At 42.5% G+C, this 18728-nt stretch overlaps 1 protein-coding gene across 1 annotated transcript in view; it reads left to right on the top strand.

The window, feature by feature from the left end:
* The first annotated feature begins 15181 nt into the window (after positions 1–15181).
* Positions 15182–18728, top strand: part of cacna1g (calcium channel, voltage-dependent, T type, alpha 1G subunit) — a 304885-nt gene continuing 301338 nt past the window's right edge. The window contains 1 exon segment of the mRNA XM_030755883.1: positions 15182–15492. Coding sequence (XP_030611743.1) covers positions 15182–15492 — 311 coding nt within the window.

Here is an 18728-nt window from a genome sequence, read left to right as displayed (position 1 = left end):
AGTCCAGAGACATGCAGTTAGTGGGGTTAGGTTAATCAGTGATTTTAACTTGCCTGTAGGTGTGAATGGTTGTCACTCCATGACAGCTGGGTTAGGCTCCAGCGTCCCCCCCGTGACCCTGAACAGGATAAGAGGATGAAGGGATGTAAAAAAATATTTTTTTAAATTTATCTATGCAGTATTATTTGCAGTTAGCATTAGACACAGCATAACCCAGAAACTGCTGAAATGCATGTAAACACTCATTACAATATATCCATAACGTGCAAAAACAGGCATTATACATTTGTATGACAAGATAGACACGCAGGAACTTCCATCAACAGATTAGCATATATATATATATATATATATATATATATATATATATATATTCTTATTTATCTTCTGATAGTTTTAGTATAGTTTTGCCACTTTGGCGGTGTGGGACTGTCTCTGTATATAACAGTTTGTGCCCTTAGCTATCAGCAGCACAGGCTCCAGAGAAGGGGCCCCGACACAGTCCTCCCTCACCCCAGGGACAGCAGCTCATCCTGGGTTGACTCTCTAAGACCCCCCCCAGCGGGAACGTGGCGCTCTGTGGGAGCCGACACTGACAGAGCTGGAGGATGCTCAAAGAGGAAAAAGATGAAAGACAGAGGCAGGGAGGGAAGCGCTGAGGGCCCCTTCTGTTTCTCCCTCTAGTTTGTCTCAAGTTTTTCCTCAGTTCTGACATTGTTGTGTCATGTTGCAATAGCGGCTTTGTGTTGGTGGTTTACGTTTGTAACGGGGGGAAAAAATAAGATGCCATCTTAATTAGGCACATGGAGGGGAAGGGTGAGGGAATCAAAGAGAAAACAAGAGCAGAATGAGGAATTCCTGTCTCAGCACCTATCCATTAGTCATCACAGCCTCGTCAAACTACTTCTTGTGCGACTACTCGTCTTAATCCGCTTGTTCCTCCATCTACTTCTCTCTGCTCATCCCAAATCTTCATCATTTTGCTCTCTTTCTCCTCTGCACTCATGATTCCTTTTATCATTTCTCGTTCTTATCAATCTAATCATTCTCTTACTTTCATGCGCCTCCTCGTACTCCATTTCCTGCTTAATCCCCATCGTCCCCTCCTCACGCACCATCTCATCCTTCAAATACTCATATTTTCTATTCTTCTCATTTATCTCCTCCTATTTTTCATCTTTCTCTTGCCCACTCCAGTCTCCTCTCCTTCCTTTTTTTGCCTCCATGTCATTACAGGCATATAATTTATGAAGTGTTGAGAATGTTCCTCTCTGCTGCACTGCTCTGTAACCAAGGTTACCAACATGTGAATCCATATCAGTGAAATCACATGATTTTTTTTTTTTTTTTTAGGTGGGCAAGCAGGGATGGAAAAGCTTCAGACTTGCAGCTTTGTATAGTCTGGACTCTGCTGTTTAATACTTCTCAATTAGAAGTGATTTTTGTTTCTAAATGACTGATATTGTTGTCGACCGTGTTCGGGCTCCCATAACACGCCCACACACACGCACGGACACGCCGCATGAGTCACACACAGTGCATTGTATTACTGTATTGTTTGGATTGCATGTGGGCTAAAATACACTGACGTGCTCATTTTCTTCTATTTATCATTCAGCAAATAAGTAGAAAAGTGAGACCAGAGGCGATCGCCTCTTGCCCTTCATTTCCAGTCTATTCCTTTCTGGGCCTGCCCAGCAGATGAGCTCGTGTTCAGTGACTGTGTGGTAGTCGAGCCACTGTCCACAAATATATGAATGACATCATAAGACTGTAGCTTAGTGTACATAAAGGAGAAGCTTGACCTTTTAGGAAATTACCTAATATGCTTTTTTGCTGAGCACTGAATTAGGGTCTGTAGGTCAATATAATCACTCGTTAGCTTGATGAGGCAGTTAACTTAGTTTAGCATAAACTAGGCCAGCTAGCACAACTTTGCGTAACCCCTGCGTTTCTCTTCATGCTAAGCTAACCAACTATTGACCCCATGCACAATTATCTTATACAGACGTCACTGAAAATTGTTAGCAGATTCAGAACTTCACATCCTCATTAGCAGAGAAGTCAGATTTCAACAGCACATGAGGCATATACGCTATAAAAGATAGCTATATTCAAAAAAAAAAAAAAGCCTCAAACCTGCATTCCTTTTAATGGCCACCAAGGCATGGTACCTTGAAGTTAACCTCAGTAAACACTTAACTGTTAAGTTAATGGGTCACTCATCTTGGGTCATGATAATTACAACAGTAACTGCATTTTGTAAATTTTGGGTATCTGGAGTATGATTTGTCAATCACATGTTGTTAACCAATGAGTGTGCACTTTAACATTTCACCCACTCAGTGGCGGTTCTAGGATTTTTCCGAGTAAGGGGCCATCAAGGGGCCACAGTATTCATAGAGGGGCCAAGTATTTGTGGTAGATGTATGGACCAATAAAAATTAAAGCCATTAAAGTTATGGTAAATCTTATCAACATGAGGTGTAAGAATTCAGTGAACTTATGTGCCATTACACTAAATAACAATATCAGACATTTCATAGATTACAGCATTAACTGCTGTTGCTCTCCCTAAATGATTTCTGACCTGATGAAAAGGGACTGGAGGTGTCCTGCTCCTGACCAGCCTCTGGTCTATTGTGTCCTGCTGCTCTCTCCCTCCTCTCACCCTGCTCATCTTCAGCTGCAGACGCACTCTTTTGCTCAAAAACTGCTGAATTCCCGCCTGAGACTGACCCTTTGTTTTCATATTCTTCTCTATCACTGCCAAACATTATAGTTAATGTTAACACACAAATGCAAATTACAAAGAAGTACATGAATTAGTATTACATAAATTAGTGAAATGCTAACATTCATGTCCAAACACAAGTAGGGCATCAGTTAACATTACTCTTAACCAGAGCAAGATGCTCTTATCTCTTGATTATATTGATCATACTAGATTATAATATTTTTATAATATTTTTATTTTAGAGAGTTTGATTTTCTGTTACATGGCACTGAACAGGAGTGGCCCTCCAATCTCATTGTACATCCTGTATAATGACAATAAAGGCATTCTATTCTATTCTACTCTATTCTATAACTAACTTTGTTTCTTAATTTAATGTGTCTCAGACTTACGTTATGTGGCAGCTGTGAGTAAAAAGGGATTTATGACTTATCATTACCAACAAACTCCTCAAAATGTAGACTGGCATCGGTTGTCGGTTAAAAAACTTTCTCTGCAAGATCGTTCAAATCTTCTTCTGTAAGCTTTATTCACATTGGACATTCCTATTTGGCTCATTAGCGCTACTGGTGTTTTGGCATGGAATTGCATCCACCTATAATTTGATCCTCGCACTTCAGGGGGCCAATCAGATTTCAGATGGGGCCAATGCCCCTGTGGCCCCGCCCCTAGAACCGCCCCTGCACCCACTGGTTTTGGTCTCCACTTTGAACCCCCAACGAACCATATTTATATGAGAAGGTGGAGTGCTAGGCTATCAGCTAACCCCTGAAAGTTTAGTTAGCAAGCTGCTTCCAGAAACTGTGTGGGTGCAATGCACAGACACCGATACTAATAAGTAATTAATGCAAAGTAAAAGACTCGAACAATACTTGAATTTCGCTCACCAAAACCAAAGCACAAACTTATTAGATGGGCTGCACCACACAGCAAGCCATAATATGGCAATGGTGTTAGCTCTCACTAAGGTATAGTATCACTTCCTGTTCCTGAGAGCACAGTGGTGTTTTTGTGTAGCTTAATCTGTGTAGCTGAATTAATTATAAATCTCTAGATAATTACTTATTTCACAGTGTAATCTTCACATGCTTTATTCAAAGCAAACTCTCTGTTGAACCGCCTTCAGTTTATATTCACAATATTCACTTAACTCAGTCTCATCTACCATAGATGCATCTACTAAAAATCTCACTGATGTTTGAATGTCGGTGACCTTGACCTGAAGGTAAAGGTCAGATTTTCACTGACTTTACTTTAACAGCACAAAAAAATTTGCAGTTCTTAGCAGTTATTAAAATTAGGTAAAAACATCCCATGAGCTATAAAACATGACCTGTTACACTGTGTCATTACTGATTTAACAAAAGGCATAATACAGAAGCAGTGTGTGAAAGACTAAGTACATCCCATGAATCAGTATCTTCCAGAAGCACCTCCAGCAGCAATAACTTGAAGTAACTGTTTCCTGTATGACTTTATCCGTCTCTTACATCAATGTGGAATTTTCACCCACTCTTCTTTAGAGCGTTGCTTCAGTTCATTGAGGTTTGTGGTTTGTTTATGCACAGTTCTCTTAAAGTCCCAACACAGCTCTTCATCAGGTTTGAGGTCTGGACTCTGACTGGACTGTTGCAACATCTTGATTCTTTTCTTTTCTGCTGTAGGTTTGCTGTTGTGTTTGGGATCACTGCATGACCCAATTTCGCCCAAGCTTTAGCTCTTGAACAGATGGCCTCATATTTGATCCTAGAACATTTTGGTATACAGAGGCGTTCATGGTTGACTCACTGACTGCAAGGTGCCCAGGTCCTATGGCTGCAAAACAAGCCAAAATCATCACCCCTCCATTACCGTGCTTGACACTTGGTATGACGTGTTTGTGCTGATTTGCTGTGGATCTTTTGCTAAACTTGGTGCTGTGCATTATGGCCAAACATCTCCTCTTTGGTCTTGTCCGTCCAAAGGACATTGTTCCAGAAATCTTGTGGTTTATTCAGATGTAACTTTGCAAACCTGATCTGTGCTGCTGTTATTTTTAGTGTGAAGTCTGCTTCCAAACAAGAGTTACTTGTTCAGTCTTTTTCTAATTGCACTGTCATGAACTTTAAGATTTAACATGCTAACTGAGGCCTGCAGAGTCTGAGATATTTTGCAGTCTCTCTGAGCATTGATGGTCTGACCTTGGGGTGAATTTGCTGGGATGTCCTTTCCTGGGAAAATTGAAGCATGGTGTTAACCTGAATGCTGCAGACTAGGAAACTGCAGAAATGTCTGCTTTTATAGAGGAAGTCTGATGATCAGTTAATAAAGTAAATTTAATTAGCAGCACATGGCTGCTACTTACCTTCTTAATTGCTATGGAAGAAACACTTAGTTTTTCAAAGGCATACACAGACCCCTCTGAAAACATTCTTTTTCATGACTGCAGGTAAACACAGGTGTTAGTAATCACATTAATTAAGCTATTGGTGTATTTAGGGACAGAACTTTAATTAATGCTATTAGGAACACCTGTGGTTACCTACCACTAAATGTTGGAATGGTTATAGTGAAATAGTTCTGCCTGATGAAACCACACCCTCATTGTCCTGTTAAGACTGTTTTTCTAGTTTTTGAGTGTCAAAATCCACTAATACAGATCTCCCTAAACGTATTTACTCATGAAAGTAATGTTTAATGAAAATAGTCATGATTTAAAAGTCATTTTTAAAGGACTTTAATACCCTGTATTGAAATATTTTCAGCTCTAAGTGGCTGCAGGTTTGCTGGCATGAAATACAGGAATTGGCTGCTTGTCTAAAAAGAAGAAGAAGAAGAAGAAGAATACCACAAAGTTAAACAGCATAATCTGAATAACAACTTCCTGGATTTCACAGCAACCACAAACATCACAGTCAGCTTCAGCTGATTTTAGTGATTAAAAGAAACCAGCTCGACATATTTCAACATGCTGCCAGTCAAACTGAACTGGTTTTTATTTTCATTCTGATCTGTGCAGCTGCAGAGCACCGAAAAGGGTTCATAATGATTTCATTTTCCATAAAACCTTTTGCTGTTAGGTTTGTTATTATCAGTGATCCAGTGGCTCTGGGGGTTAACATGAAACAGACTTTCTTTGAATATTTGCAGCATTATTGATAGGTGAAATGAACAACACTGCAGTGCTCTGCTTCGTCGTTTGCAGTCATGTGGATGTTACTATACTGACCATCTTAATATTGTTACAAACTCAGCGTGCCCCACCAGCAGCATATTTCCATTATCTGGATTCACTTACTTTAACACCGGCAGTCAGGGTAAGTGGTCACACAAAGGTGGTTATATCAGCTTGCTAAGTTAAGCTCACTCATCCATGTCTTTATGGAGCTGCTTTGTGCACTGGTGTGCAGTCATGTTGGAACAGGAAGGGGCCATCCCCAAACTGTTTGTTGTTTGACTTGAAACAACAACTTTAATCTCCACATTTTGACTTTTTGCTCAAAATTTTGACTTTATTCTCATAATACTCCGTCGTACTCCTGCCAACCGTCAAACCCAGACTCATCCATCAGATTGACAGACGGAGAAGTGTGATTCATCCCTCCAGAGAAACACGTCTCCGCTGCTCTAGAGTCCAGTGGTGGCGCTCTTTACACCACTGCATCCGATGCTTTGCATTGTGCGCGGTGATGTAAGGCTTGGGTGCAGCTGCTCTGAAGGCCACATGAAGTTTGGAGGTCTGGAGCTGATTTTTTTCCAAAAGAAGATACGACTGTAACATGAGAGAAATATGAAGAGCTTAAACACATCATACTGACTGCAAGCAGCACTGCTGCTGCACACAGATGAGCAGTGTGAGCGTGTATGAGAGATAAAAACGCTGTATGAGTACATGTGTGCTTTGTAAAGGCAGGGCAGCAAGCTGACAAAATGCTAACTGTATAAGTGAACAGACTTCGCTCACATCATTGAGTCACAGGAGAATCTGTTGAATTATAAATGTAAGGTAAAGGAATTATAAAGGTAAAGACTGAGTATAAAAATGGTATTTGAATGTAGGTTTAGTCTGTGTGTGACACTGATGCAAAGTCCACAAGTACAAATAGATGCTCTGTTTCAGAATCATATATTAATGCTTATAAAACAATAAAATTGTTTGCAGTCAACTGGAAAAAGTGAAGGAACAAAGTTGCATCTAAGAATCCATATTTCTCACTGATGTTCATCAAGGAAACACAAAGACTTCAGATGGCATCAAAAAACTTCACACACAGGTCTGAGAGACCTTCCAGGAATAGTGACATTATTTTCCAAAGATCTGATTGGTCATAAGGTGGTGATTTTGTACCTGCAGCTAATCTAGAATGTAACCTGAAGGTTAGGTCTACAGCCTAAGTTATCATGGTGATGCAGCTCGGTCAGAAGGGTTTAGTAGTACAGAAAGTGCAGGGTTAACCCTGAGGTCACCAGGATAGGATGAAGTCTCTCTATGCAGTACAGGCCTCTGTTTGGGGGACACGACGGGGATTTCAGTAAGATTTGGTCTTAATGTTGCAGTTGGTCAGTGTTTTCTCATAAGCTAATGATACATTTAACACATTTAGGGCGCCCACACGGGCGATTTTATGGTTGTTGGCTGTCAGTGTGCAACCAATAAATGTCTAGCAGTGCCACAGGGAGCGTGAACAAATATCTCTGATTATCATGACACTGATTCTTTAAAACGGATTAAATTCCCATCGCAGATTTATTGCTGCTTGATTAAAAAAAAAAAACATTTAATTTTAAGTGTCTGTGTGGCAGGAAGAAAACAAGCACACACCTCATTTTGAATGAATCAGCACCTGTTTACAATAAAGGTCTCATATAATATTGAGTTGACTGAGCAGTTTCCCGTCCTGTAAAGTGAAGGGTTAACTCTAAGAACAACATTGGAATAAGGAAATAATAGGCTTCCAGATCAATACAGTAATTACCTCCTCTGGACATTTCTTAGTCCTAGAGACTCCAGGGGGAGTACTAATGAGGGTTCAATAACATGGACAGAGTTCGCACGCACACACACACACCATTGCACAGTGCATGATAATCAGTGATTATCAGGTATTAGATATTTTCAGTAGGAATTCTTTTGCCATGTGTGAGGGGTGGTCAGATTGTGTTTTTTTTTCTAAGCTCAACAGATGTTGTGACCAAAAGATCAATGACAAACATTTTTCTTTGTTTTTATCCTTTGTCTTTGGTGATGGTGGAACATATCAGAATTTCTCATTTCATTAAAAATCCTCGTGCGTCTCTAACGTCCTGACCGTGAGGAGCTCTGTGTTAAACAGATCATTTGACCTGTGGTCAGTACGCAAGCTTGTGCAGTGCCTTGAATGGGAAAAGCTCATCCTAGGAATATGTCATGTGCATTGCACTTCTAGTGTACGCATTTTGGCTGATGGTGAGATTAATATTCATCGTGTGGGGACTGGGAGCAGTTGACCTTTCAGGGGATGCTGAGCCATTACTTTTCCTGTTACATTTTAAAGGGCCAGAATCTTGGTTGAGGAGAAATTTTGACCTGCTAACTGGGAGTAAAAAAGGTCACAATCATTATGAGTCATTTTCAGGGATCAGTCAATGATCGCATTTTATGGCAGACATGCCAGGACTGCTCTTAACCTAAGAGAGCTCTATCAGAGAGATCAATACTGATCGTTCAGTTACCGATCTGTTGAAACTGTGGTTTTTTAGCAGTCATACGTCTGAACACAGCAGCTCACTGACTTTTTCTTCTGCTTTCTGTCATTTGTCTCAGTGTCGTGGATCTCTGTTGTGTTTTGGTATCATGTTATGTTGTCTGTCCTAATGTATGTATTGCCTGTATGTGATATTTGTGATACAAAGTTGCATCTGAAATAAGGCTGGGCGATATGGACCCAAAATAACATCTCAATATTTTTTCTTTGTAATAATGCTCCTCAAATAAATGTTTTTTTCCTCCATAACAAAGACTCACAGCTGTGCTATTAAAATGTAAAGATGAAAAGATACAGAGCAAAAATAGCAAAAGGCTGACTTATTCTTTAAAAAGCCAGTCTGCAGTGAAGTAGACTTCACCGAAGTACTTCCTCCTGTGTGTACTCCTGTACATCTAGTACTCTGTTCAGATAACAAAACATGTAAACAGACTAACAAACAAACTTCCATCCTTCAGTCAGGATTCTAGCCAGCTCAGTAAATCCATAGACATGTGTGCTGACGTATCACAGTAAAGGGCCCACCCGCTCAGTGCGGCATCTACGTATCCACCAGCTGCATCACAAGCACACAAAAAAGACCCACTTCCGCTATTAAGGTCACATGACTTACGTATAAACCAACTTCTGCTATGGAGTTGAGGTATGGCGGTGTCCTCTTTCCTGCAGCCAGGGACTCTTGGCGACGCCAAAGCGCACAAATGGATGCGATACGAAGGCTGTATGTACATAAAACACGGTGACAGCGGAGGATTTCAGCTTTCCAAAACTCTCCAAAAGTCGCCGACATCACCGGAAAAAGTCGCTAAATTTGTCGCTAGTCGCCAGGGGGGTCTGAAAAGCCGCTAAATCTAGCGACAAAGTTGCTAAGTTGGCAACACTGCCATGCTGTCGCTTCCTGCATGATTTATGGGTGAAGTGGAGAGAGGTGGGGCAGAGTGAAGCTGTGCAGAGACAAACTGGGGGAAGAGAAAGGTGAACTGGTGGATCTACGAGTATGATTGTAATGCGACATAGACTATATCGATATAAACGATATTGTCTCATCTTATATTGCATATGAAAATATATCAGTATTTCTTAAAATCTCGATATATCGCCCAGCCCTAATCTGAACAAACTGCAAGACTTCTGGAATAATGTCCAAGACTGAAGTCGAGATGTTTGGTCATAATGCGCAGGGCCACATTTGGAGAAAACCAAACATAGCAAATAAGCACAAATCCTCATAAAAACTTTGAAGGGTGATGATGTGGGCTTGTTTTGCAGCCACAGGACCTGGACCTGCAGTCATTGAGTCGACCATGAGAGCTAAAGCTTGGGTGAAACTGGGTCATACATCAGGACAATGATCACACCGCTACAGCAGAGTCACTGAAAAAGAAAAGAAACAAAGTGTTGCAATGGCCCAATCAACATCTGTACCTCAACCTGATTGAAATGCTGTGCCGGGACCTTAAGAGAGCTTCCCTGAACCGAAGCAACCTTATAACGAAGAGTTGGCCCTAATTCCTCCACAATGATGCGAGAGACGGATAAAGTCATGCAGTTTTCTGTTTGGATGGTTATTGGATCTTTGCCATCATGGAAATCTCATAGATTTCAAGTTCATCAGAAACTTTAGTTTTTGCAGTTAAGGATGATAGGATCCACCCTCCTGGGACCACGAATGTAAGTCTAAATTCTTTCATAGCTACATAAATGATTTTTAAGCCATTTCACTGAAAACCCCAAATTTTAATCATCACATCAAAGTCAACAGGATTCATCCACTGCAGGAGACCACGAATGTCTTTGCACCATTTCAAAAATGAGTTTACTGATTGACACCAGAAGTATACTGATCCGAAAACCCACTTCACCAGCTAATAAAAAGGCTAATGAACAGCCTACCTTGACTTTATTACCCATCTCCAATAAACTGAAACCTTTTGTTTGCAAATGATTTGCATGCTCTATCTGCCCTGCAGACTCAATCCATCTGTGGGTGCAAGCTTCCTTGTGCCTAAAGAAAATCAGGCCTCTGCTTTTTAATCCTCCAGCCCGCTGAAGGTGAGGAGTGAGCTGTGTGACTGTGCAAATAGAGCTACTTGGTCAGGAGGCCTGTGGAGGAGCCGTGAGAGAAAGTTTTCTCCAGAGAACAGAGATCACTCACTCTGATAAATTGGGGTCGTACCTCGAAGTGGCCGGTGCTAACAAACATCATTCATCAGCTACTCAAAAGCTCGCCCTGGGAAGCGTTCACAGGCACTCAGTGCTGAATTGCCAATGTTTGTTTCCAATTTATGAATAATAAATACATAACTGTATTGCTTATTATTAATGCATGTTGTGTTTAAACTTTTAGGTGCGCTTTACCAAGAACCTGGTCGTAATTGTGCTGCACCTTTTAAAAATATGTGTTCAGACCAGTGTGTCATTACTGCCTAATAGGTACAAGCAGTGCTGGATCAATATCAATGGGTACACAATTAAGAAAGCGCACAATTACGTTATCAATCCAAACAAAGCCTGCTGACACATGCAGGCAGTGTTTGCACCCTCAGTCATTCTCTCTTTGTCTTCTTCTTCTGTGCACACATGCAGGTGTTTTTTAGGTCATGTGTGCACGTGTGATTCTCAGGCTTCATGCCTTCCCAATGAGCTATGTGTAAACAGCCCAGGGGATTAATATCTACTGCTGCACACAAGCACTAGAAGCACTAGTTGCAACTGATTTTGTGAAAAAGAAATTGGCCCTCCTCATTGATTTGCGCCTTCTCTCAGATCGATGATTATGCACTGTAATGAAAATAAAGTATGCTCCTGGAAGTAGTGAATAATGTTCGGAGTCGTGTGTGTTGGTATGTGCAGGAGAGTTTTTGTGTATCACAAAAAAATAGATGAAAGCACAAATAGCTCTGTAATTTAGATGCACTGAGATTGCTTTTCCTCATGCTAATGTAGCGCCTCACTTTCTTTACTCACATCTTAGCTCCTCCCCTGTGAGGATACGAGAGAGGGAAACGAGGAAGAGAAGAGAGGACGGAGGAGATGAAGCTGCCAAACAAGAAGTCCCTCGTTCCACTGTGTCAGTCGTGAACAGCTTGAGTTACTTACGATGCACTGCACAGCTGAATCACCTGTCAGACCAGCATATCTGGGCCTAATCTGGTCTGTTCTGGGCACTGGGGACTCTGTCATGGCCCTGGCAAAATGCTGAGTGGGCCAAAGGTCATAAGGTGAGCCCTCATCACTGGTGTCATGGTGTTTTGAAACTGGATGTGATGAGTGAGAATTGGACCTTACTGAGAAACTGATGACAGTGCAGGCTTGTGATTAACCAATCTGGTTACTGTATGGGCTCAGTCCTGTAACCATGATGGTCACTTTATGGATAATCCTCCTTTTAAATGGACTTCATGTCATTATGACTCGAAATCGGTGACTGAGCCCAGAAGGTCAAAGGCTTTACTAAGGTCACAGAGGCAGGGAGCCGCAGGGCTGTTTCCCTGCAGACTTCTAAGCAACCAGAAGTATTTTTTGCCACCAGATGTGTTGCCCCCTGCTGGCCATTAAAAAGATTGCTGTTTAGGTCACTTCCGCATCGGCTTCGCTTTTCAGTCCCAGAAGCTACACGGATTTTTTTAAATACTGTTTATGGGTGGTGTACATGAGGTATGAGAGGTGTAGAGCGGGCTGGATGTGGCAATAAAGGCTATGAGCTCGGCTTAACATATGTGCTCTCAGGACCAGATTTGGTGCAAATGTCATGTCTGAGGTCCTCAAAACTTCATCTGTCTCAGCAGCTTCTGCATTCAGTTAAATGGATTAACATAGCCAATTAGTAGCAGTGGTGCTGTTGGTGAGCTTAAAAATAATTTTAAATTGATTTAAAATCTGGTTGTTTATGTTTGGGTTAGTTTGTTTGTAATGATTTCTTAGGCTACTTATATATTTGCCCTACTGTTTATGCTATCTAATGTACTCACCCAAGCTCATGGCTTATTTTCTTTGCATTATTTTTAATCAGAAATATTATTAGAAAGACTCTGAATGCAACTCGCCATGCAGCTGTTATTTGTTGATTCATACAGCACTACAGCTGTCACATGTGGAGATGTTGCATTAAGACTTCTGCATAAAATACCTCTCAGGACCCTCCTCTTTCTGCATCTTCTCCAGGTCTATTAAAGGAATGGGGAGATCCTCCGTGTTGGTGGAAGTGAATTAATTTTGGGGTCACTTGACGAGAGAAGATGCAAAGAAGCACAAGTTAGCCACAATGTGGCAGTTGAAAGGATGAAAATGATGAATAAGTTTTAACTAAGAGGCTTCATCACAAAAATTACTTACATTAAGAATTACTTATGCTGCAAGTTTTCTGAAATGTTCTGTCTGAACATGCAAGCAATGCATTACATATTTTAACCTGGCTTTAATGTGCAGTGGGCAGCCGACCAGACCAGAAATGTTCTTGTTATACAGAAGGGATTTTTAATCTTTTTAGTACTCCATAAATTAGAAAACACTTTAAACAGACAGAAAAATCCATTCTAGTTCTGTTTTTAGGACTAAAATACTTAACACTAAACATTTATTTTAGCTTTGTAAGTTTTCTTTAAATTTTAGTGACTCACTTTGTAACTACAGTGTGAAACTCTGAGCTGAGCCTCAGGCTGCATTACCTTTTAAATCAGGAACTCAGAGTGTGTTTCTGTGTGTGTGTTTGTGTGAGTACGGCCTGGGGAAAGATCTTCCCCTAGTGGCCGTCAGCATGCACTGGACTGTGGGTGCCAAACATAATCTCATTAATAATCTAATTAATATTTAATTATTCTTAATTTTTGTACCAAAACAAACAAAAAAAACAACAAAAAAAAAAAAACAGGTAGAACCTGGTAATTTCGATCATTTTCATTGTGCAAAATTATAGATTTCATACGGTTATGCAACTCTTAGAAATAAATACATAAGCTTTTTAAAGAAGATTTATTTTACACTAAATAATCACGTTTGCTGTCTGTATAACCAGGATCCACGCACTCGATCAGAGGCAACAAGTCCATTACATACATCCCTAGGTGTTCAGTCAGTTGGAGTCACATTGCACCATGTGGTAACTTTTCCCATTAAAATTCCCCATAATAAAGCCCTGCGCCAATCACACAGCAGATGCCATCACTCCCTTGCTTCTCATTGGTTTACAATTGATATTAAGATTCCAGCTGTTTCGCCCCGCCTCTCGCCTGTGCGAGTTAATCGACTTCCAGCTCATCCAGTGGGCAGCGACCGCCGAGTCAGGCCCCGCTGTGATTGGCGCAGAGTGCGCGCTCGTTGGGCGGGCGGTGAGAAGTTAGGATCTCCCATCCAGCTGTGTGAGCTTCGCTGATGGACGGAACCGAGCGAATACAGTGTGAAGGAGACCAGAGTGAGAGCGCCCGGTCTTTCATGTGCGCAACAATGGAGAGGGGAGGTGTCTGTGATATTTAGGAAATATCAAAGGCTTTGACGCCTGTCTGCGCTCAGGATGCGCGGCGGCATCTCCGTGGATCTGTAAAACTCTGTTGCGGGATATGCGCTGAAACAAAACCGCCTGTGGATGCAACGAAAAGTATTTGGATTCTTAATTTAAATGAGGAAAAATAAAACAGAGCGGAGGAAACGCGGGGGAAACGAATCGAGCATCAGTTTGATTTCTCCCTTTTTTGGGTTTGCCCATCAGCGCTGTGGAGGAGGAGGGGATCAGAAAGAAGTTTGTGCGCGGCGTCGGTAATTTAAAGTAGGGAAAACACTCGCTGCTGCAATTTAAATTCTTACAAGGGCAGGATTATGAAGTATCGGTGAGGTCCTTGGAGAAGCTTCTTGGACACCGGAGACCGGGCCCCGGGCGCACGGCGTCTGAGACGGACCCGAGCAGCAGCGCACCACCTGGAAACTATACGGTCCGCTGGACGCACCAAAGCCACAAGACCCTCTCCTCTTTCTCCCCCTCTCCTCCTCTGTATCTCTCCCTTCCTCGTCTCTCATTCGTTTTTCTTTCCTTCAGGCTGGTGTGGACTTTATAGCCACGACAAAAACTGATCATGCGATGACTGAGCGCGCTTTGGGCACATCTACCGAGTCCATTACAGGTAATAAATCGAACGGAAAGATGCTCCTCTCACTCTTCTAGAAAAATAACCGCTCGACAGGACCTCAGAGGAATGCGTTGTTGGTAGATCAGTGATGCTACTGAAGTTTGGAAACGAATAATAACAAACGGCAGGCTATTGTTGCAAGATTTTGGCTTTGTTTTTGATGGAAAGGAATGTGAGCCCCGCTTGAATTTTTGGAGGCACATTAGAAGCTCAATTCTATTTTCCAGTTTTGGACAGAAAATATTCATTCAGCTGAACTGAATCCATCGCAGTAAAGCGGGTTCTGTAATAACATTTCATTAAAAACAATCCTGTGCAATCATTTCGATAATATGTGTGCATTTTTCCTAAAATAACCTCCCCTCCACCTAGCTGTTCCATACTGTTGCGTGTCTTTCATTATGTATTTAATTGTGCGCATATGAGCAGCAGGGTGTTTTTTCACTGTAGGCAAAGTTGGTACATTTTTTTTTTAAATAAATGAGCAGATTTCAATCAATATTTTCCTGAACACTATTGTGTTTGCGCTCATTGTGCGCACTCCTCTGACTAATATATGTAATCATAAGTCTGTGATCGACCCCATTGCTTGCAGGAGGTGAATGATGGCCGAGGATGGGGGAAATCTCGCCGGGGGCCCCGACGCCGGGGGCTCGGACGGTCGCTCCTCTCTGCCGAGGACTTTCATCCGGCTCAACGACCTGTCCGGGCTCGGGACAGCAGGCGGGGAGCGCGGCGAGGTGGTGGTGGAGCCGGCGTCCCCGGCTCCGGACGGGATCTCTGCAGCCGGGGAGGAAATGTCGGCGAACGGCGGGGAAAGCCTGCCCTACCCCACCCTGGCCCCCGTGGTCTTCTTCTACCTGAAACAAACCACTCGGCCCCGGAGCTGGTGCCTCAAAATGGTCTGCAACCCATATCCTTTTTTTTTTTCTTTTAACTTATGCGTCTGGAGTCTGCACATGCGCGCATTCACCTGTGGCAGGTAAGAAACACCTGCTTGATTGTGCATCCTTTTCCAGCAGACCTCAAGGCTTATCCAGTGACCAAAAGACTAACCAAGTAAAGATATGGTAGACATATCACATTTATTAGGGTGTGTGTGTGTGTGTGTGTGTGTGTGTGTGCGCGCGCATTTAGGTTGATATGTCGAGTGAATAAGCTTCATGGCCTGATTTGCACAAAAACAAAGCATCACATTTATTTTTGTGACTCAGATGTGTGTGTTGGTCCCAGTGGAACTGCATCCACACACACCTGACTGGACATCTCTCTGTGTGTGTGTGTGTGTGTGTGTGTGTGTGTGTGTGTGTGTGTGTGTGTGTGTGTGTGTGTGTGTGTGTGTGTGTGTGTGTGTGTGTGTGTGTGTGTGCATCCATCTTTTGTGTTCCCAAATTGTGCTCTGATTCCTGTGTTTTCTTCCATTGATTATTAATAACAAGTGCCAGGGATGAAATATCCATCGACCCCCACATGACTGGTTCTTACAGTTGTTGGTGGTGTGTGTGTGTGTGTGTGGCGGGGTGGAGAAGTGTGCAGGTTCTAATGAGTTTATTGATACACACCTGGAGTGGCTGTTTATCGAGCTGTGGCCCGTCCTTGGGGTGAATAGCGGCGGAGGGGTGGAGTCTATTCATGTCACAGAGCCTTATTGAACCCTTCCTGCCACTGAAGTGTTTTATTGATTCATAAATGGACAGACCTGCTCTGATTCCGCTCTCCCGCTAGCAAGGAGCAGGAGGGGGAAGAGAGAGGAGGCTCTAGAGGTTCTTTTCTGTCCTCCACTTGCTGTCTCTGCCTCTTAGGCTTTAGGCAGCATGCATGTGCGTGGCTGGATTTGAATGGGCTCTGGGAATGAATGTTTCCCTGTCTGCTCTGCTCAGGAGCTTTCAGGCAGCCTCTGTTGTTTCTTGTGCGTGCTGATTCGGATTACCTCTGTTCCTTCCGTCCCTGTCTGCTGCCTCCCTCCTACGCCCCCTTCCATCCTCCCTCCATCCGTCTCTTCTGCCTTGTCTGTTGCTTTTCATCCCAGCACCCACCCCCCCTCCTAATTTGTCACTGTTTTAATTGAGACGCAGAGGCAGCCTGTCCTCCTCCTCTCCCAGGAACGCTGCCCGCGACGTTGCTGCTCGCACTTGTTTGCACTCTTTCATCCCCACCTCTCCACAGTTTCCTTCTTTCGTCCTTGGTTTCATCTTTGTTTTCCTCTCTTTTTTTGTCTCCATCTCCCAGAGATCACAGCTAATTTCCATGTCTGTAAATGTCAAATCTTTAAAAGGGCTTACAAATAGACTTTTTTTTTTTTGCAGCGGGGGCACAAGAGTCCTCAGTGGCTCCACAGGGAGCACTGGAGATCCTTGATACTATTATCCAAGTCACGGGTTCTCAAACATTTACTTTTCATTGACCTCCCACTGAGACCTCCACATTAAAGCGACGCATTCTTATTTGATAAAAAAATGAATCCAAACTCAGGGTCTTTGGATTTTATCTGAGATTGATGCTTTTTAGTTGGGGGAAAATTAGAGTTTCGCAATATTATTCTATACTCTGCTCGAAGTTTTGCCAATTGTGAGGTTTAAGAAATCCCAGTTGGGTTTTTTCTTTTCTTTTCTTTTTGTTATTTACACCCTCTTTGTGCCAGCGAAACAAAGAACAGATGTTTTAGTATTTCAGCTCTTCATCACGCTATATTTAAAAATAAAATAGTGCAACTGAGTGTGACCTATGAGGCTGTAAAATGTGCCAGGCAATGTGCAGTTGCTCCAGTGACCACTTGAGGCTGGCTACAAAATGAAGTCAGTCCTCATACGCTCCCATAATGCCCAACGCCTGACATAAAAATGACAGTAAGCAGTTTTTAGACAGTTCACACCACTGAACCTCTTTACTGTGTTTTTTGGTATTGTTGCCTCTTGGAGTTTTTTTTTAACGGACTTCTATAACAAACAGTACGGCTTGCTGTGAGGCACAGACCATTCAAGAGTTTGGGTGAATGAAATCCTGGTTTTTCATTAGTGTAATCTTGTACTTAGCGCTGATAATTAGGTATGTTTTTTATTGTTTGCTGCAGTTTGTGGATAGCGCTTGCTAACCGCTTCTGTGTCTGAAACGGGCATCAAACTATAGTCATAAAAGACTGCAGTCATTTCTCTTTGCTGCCATGGCTCTGGTCTATACAGCAACAACAAGGACCAGTAACAACGGATATGATGGTGATTATGTATAAGGACCAGGTGACCAGGCTAAAGCAGCTTAAATAGCAAGTGGAAGGGTAACAGGTTGACTTAGTGGTCGACCTGAACAAATCAAAATCATCAAAACAGCTAATTTTCTTCGGTGAAGTGTCACACCTGTGGATTTGGTTTATGGTTTTAACCTGTTTCCTACAGATGCATCGTGTGCCCAGCACCACATCCTAAAAGCTGACTTGCACATGGAAGCTGCTCAGACAGTCCACAGTCCGGATGTGAATGTGAGTGGTCTCTTCCCCGAAATCTGAAGGTTTTGTGGGATTTCGAGATCGTTTGTGTGTTTGGCAGTTTTCTTATTTGTCCTGCTGGCGACTGACTCTTTCCTTTTTTATGAGCTGTGCGGTTTGATGGATCTGTTTTGCCGTATGGATTTTAAAGTGTTGAAAGGACTGCTGGGTGATTTGCGATGATGATTGACCGTCCCTCTGCATGTGTGTGCACAGGCGTCCCTCGGCCTCCAAAGATTGTATTTAGGTGTTCTCGGCCTTCTCGTTTGCCCTTTAATGTGTATTTGTACCGATTTAGGAAAAGGTCACTGCTTTTGTAATGCAGTGTAACGTTACTGCGATCGATCCGTGTGTGTCTGTGTGCATTGCGGTGTGTGAATCAGTGCGTACACTGATGCTTTGCATCGGAGAGAGCAGATGGATCTTTAGCTATATTTTTAACTCTTCCTCTCTCGATCTGTGGCCCTCCTCTGCAGCAGCCTCTCCACCCCAGGTTTCTCTCTGTGCTCTGTGGTTCGAGAATTAATCCTGCAGTAGTCTCTCTCTGTCTCTCTCTTGCTATAAATACATCCACAGCACACCAGCAGCAGCAGCAGCCAACTCCGATGCACAAAGACTGCTTCCTCTGTCTGACGCTGTAGACCAACAACACAGGAAAACCTGACTGATCT

Source organism: Archocentrus centrarchus, chromosome 19, assembly GCF_007364275.1.
Source record: "Archocentrus centrarchus isolate MPI-CPG fArcCen1 chromosome 19, fArcCen1, whole genome shotgun sequence".
In the NCBI taxonomy this organism is placed as follows: Eukaryota; Metazoa; Chordata; class Actinopteri; order Cichliformes; family Cichlidae; genus Archocentrus; species Archocentrus centrarchus.
Note: the sequence above shows the minus strand (reverse complement) of the source record. Positions and strands in the feature narration are given on the sequence as shown.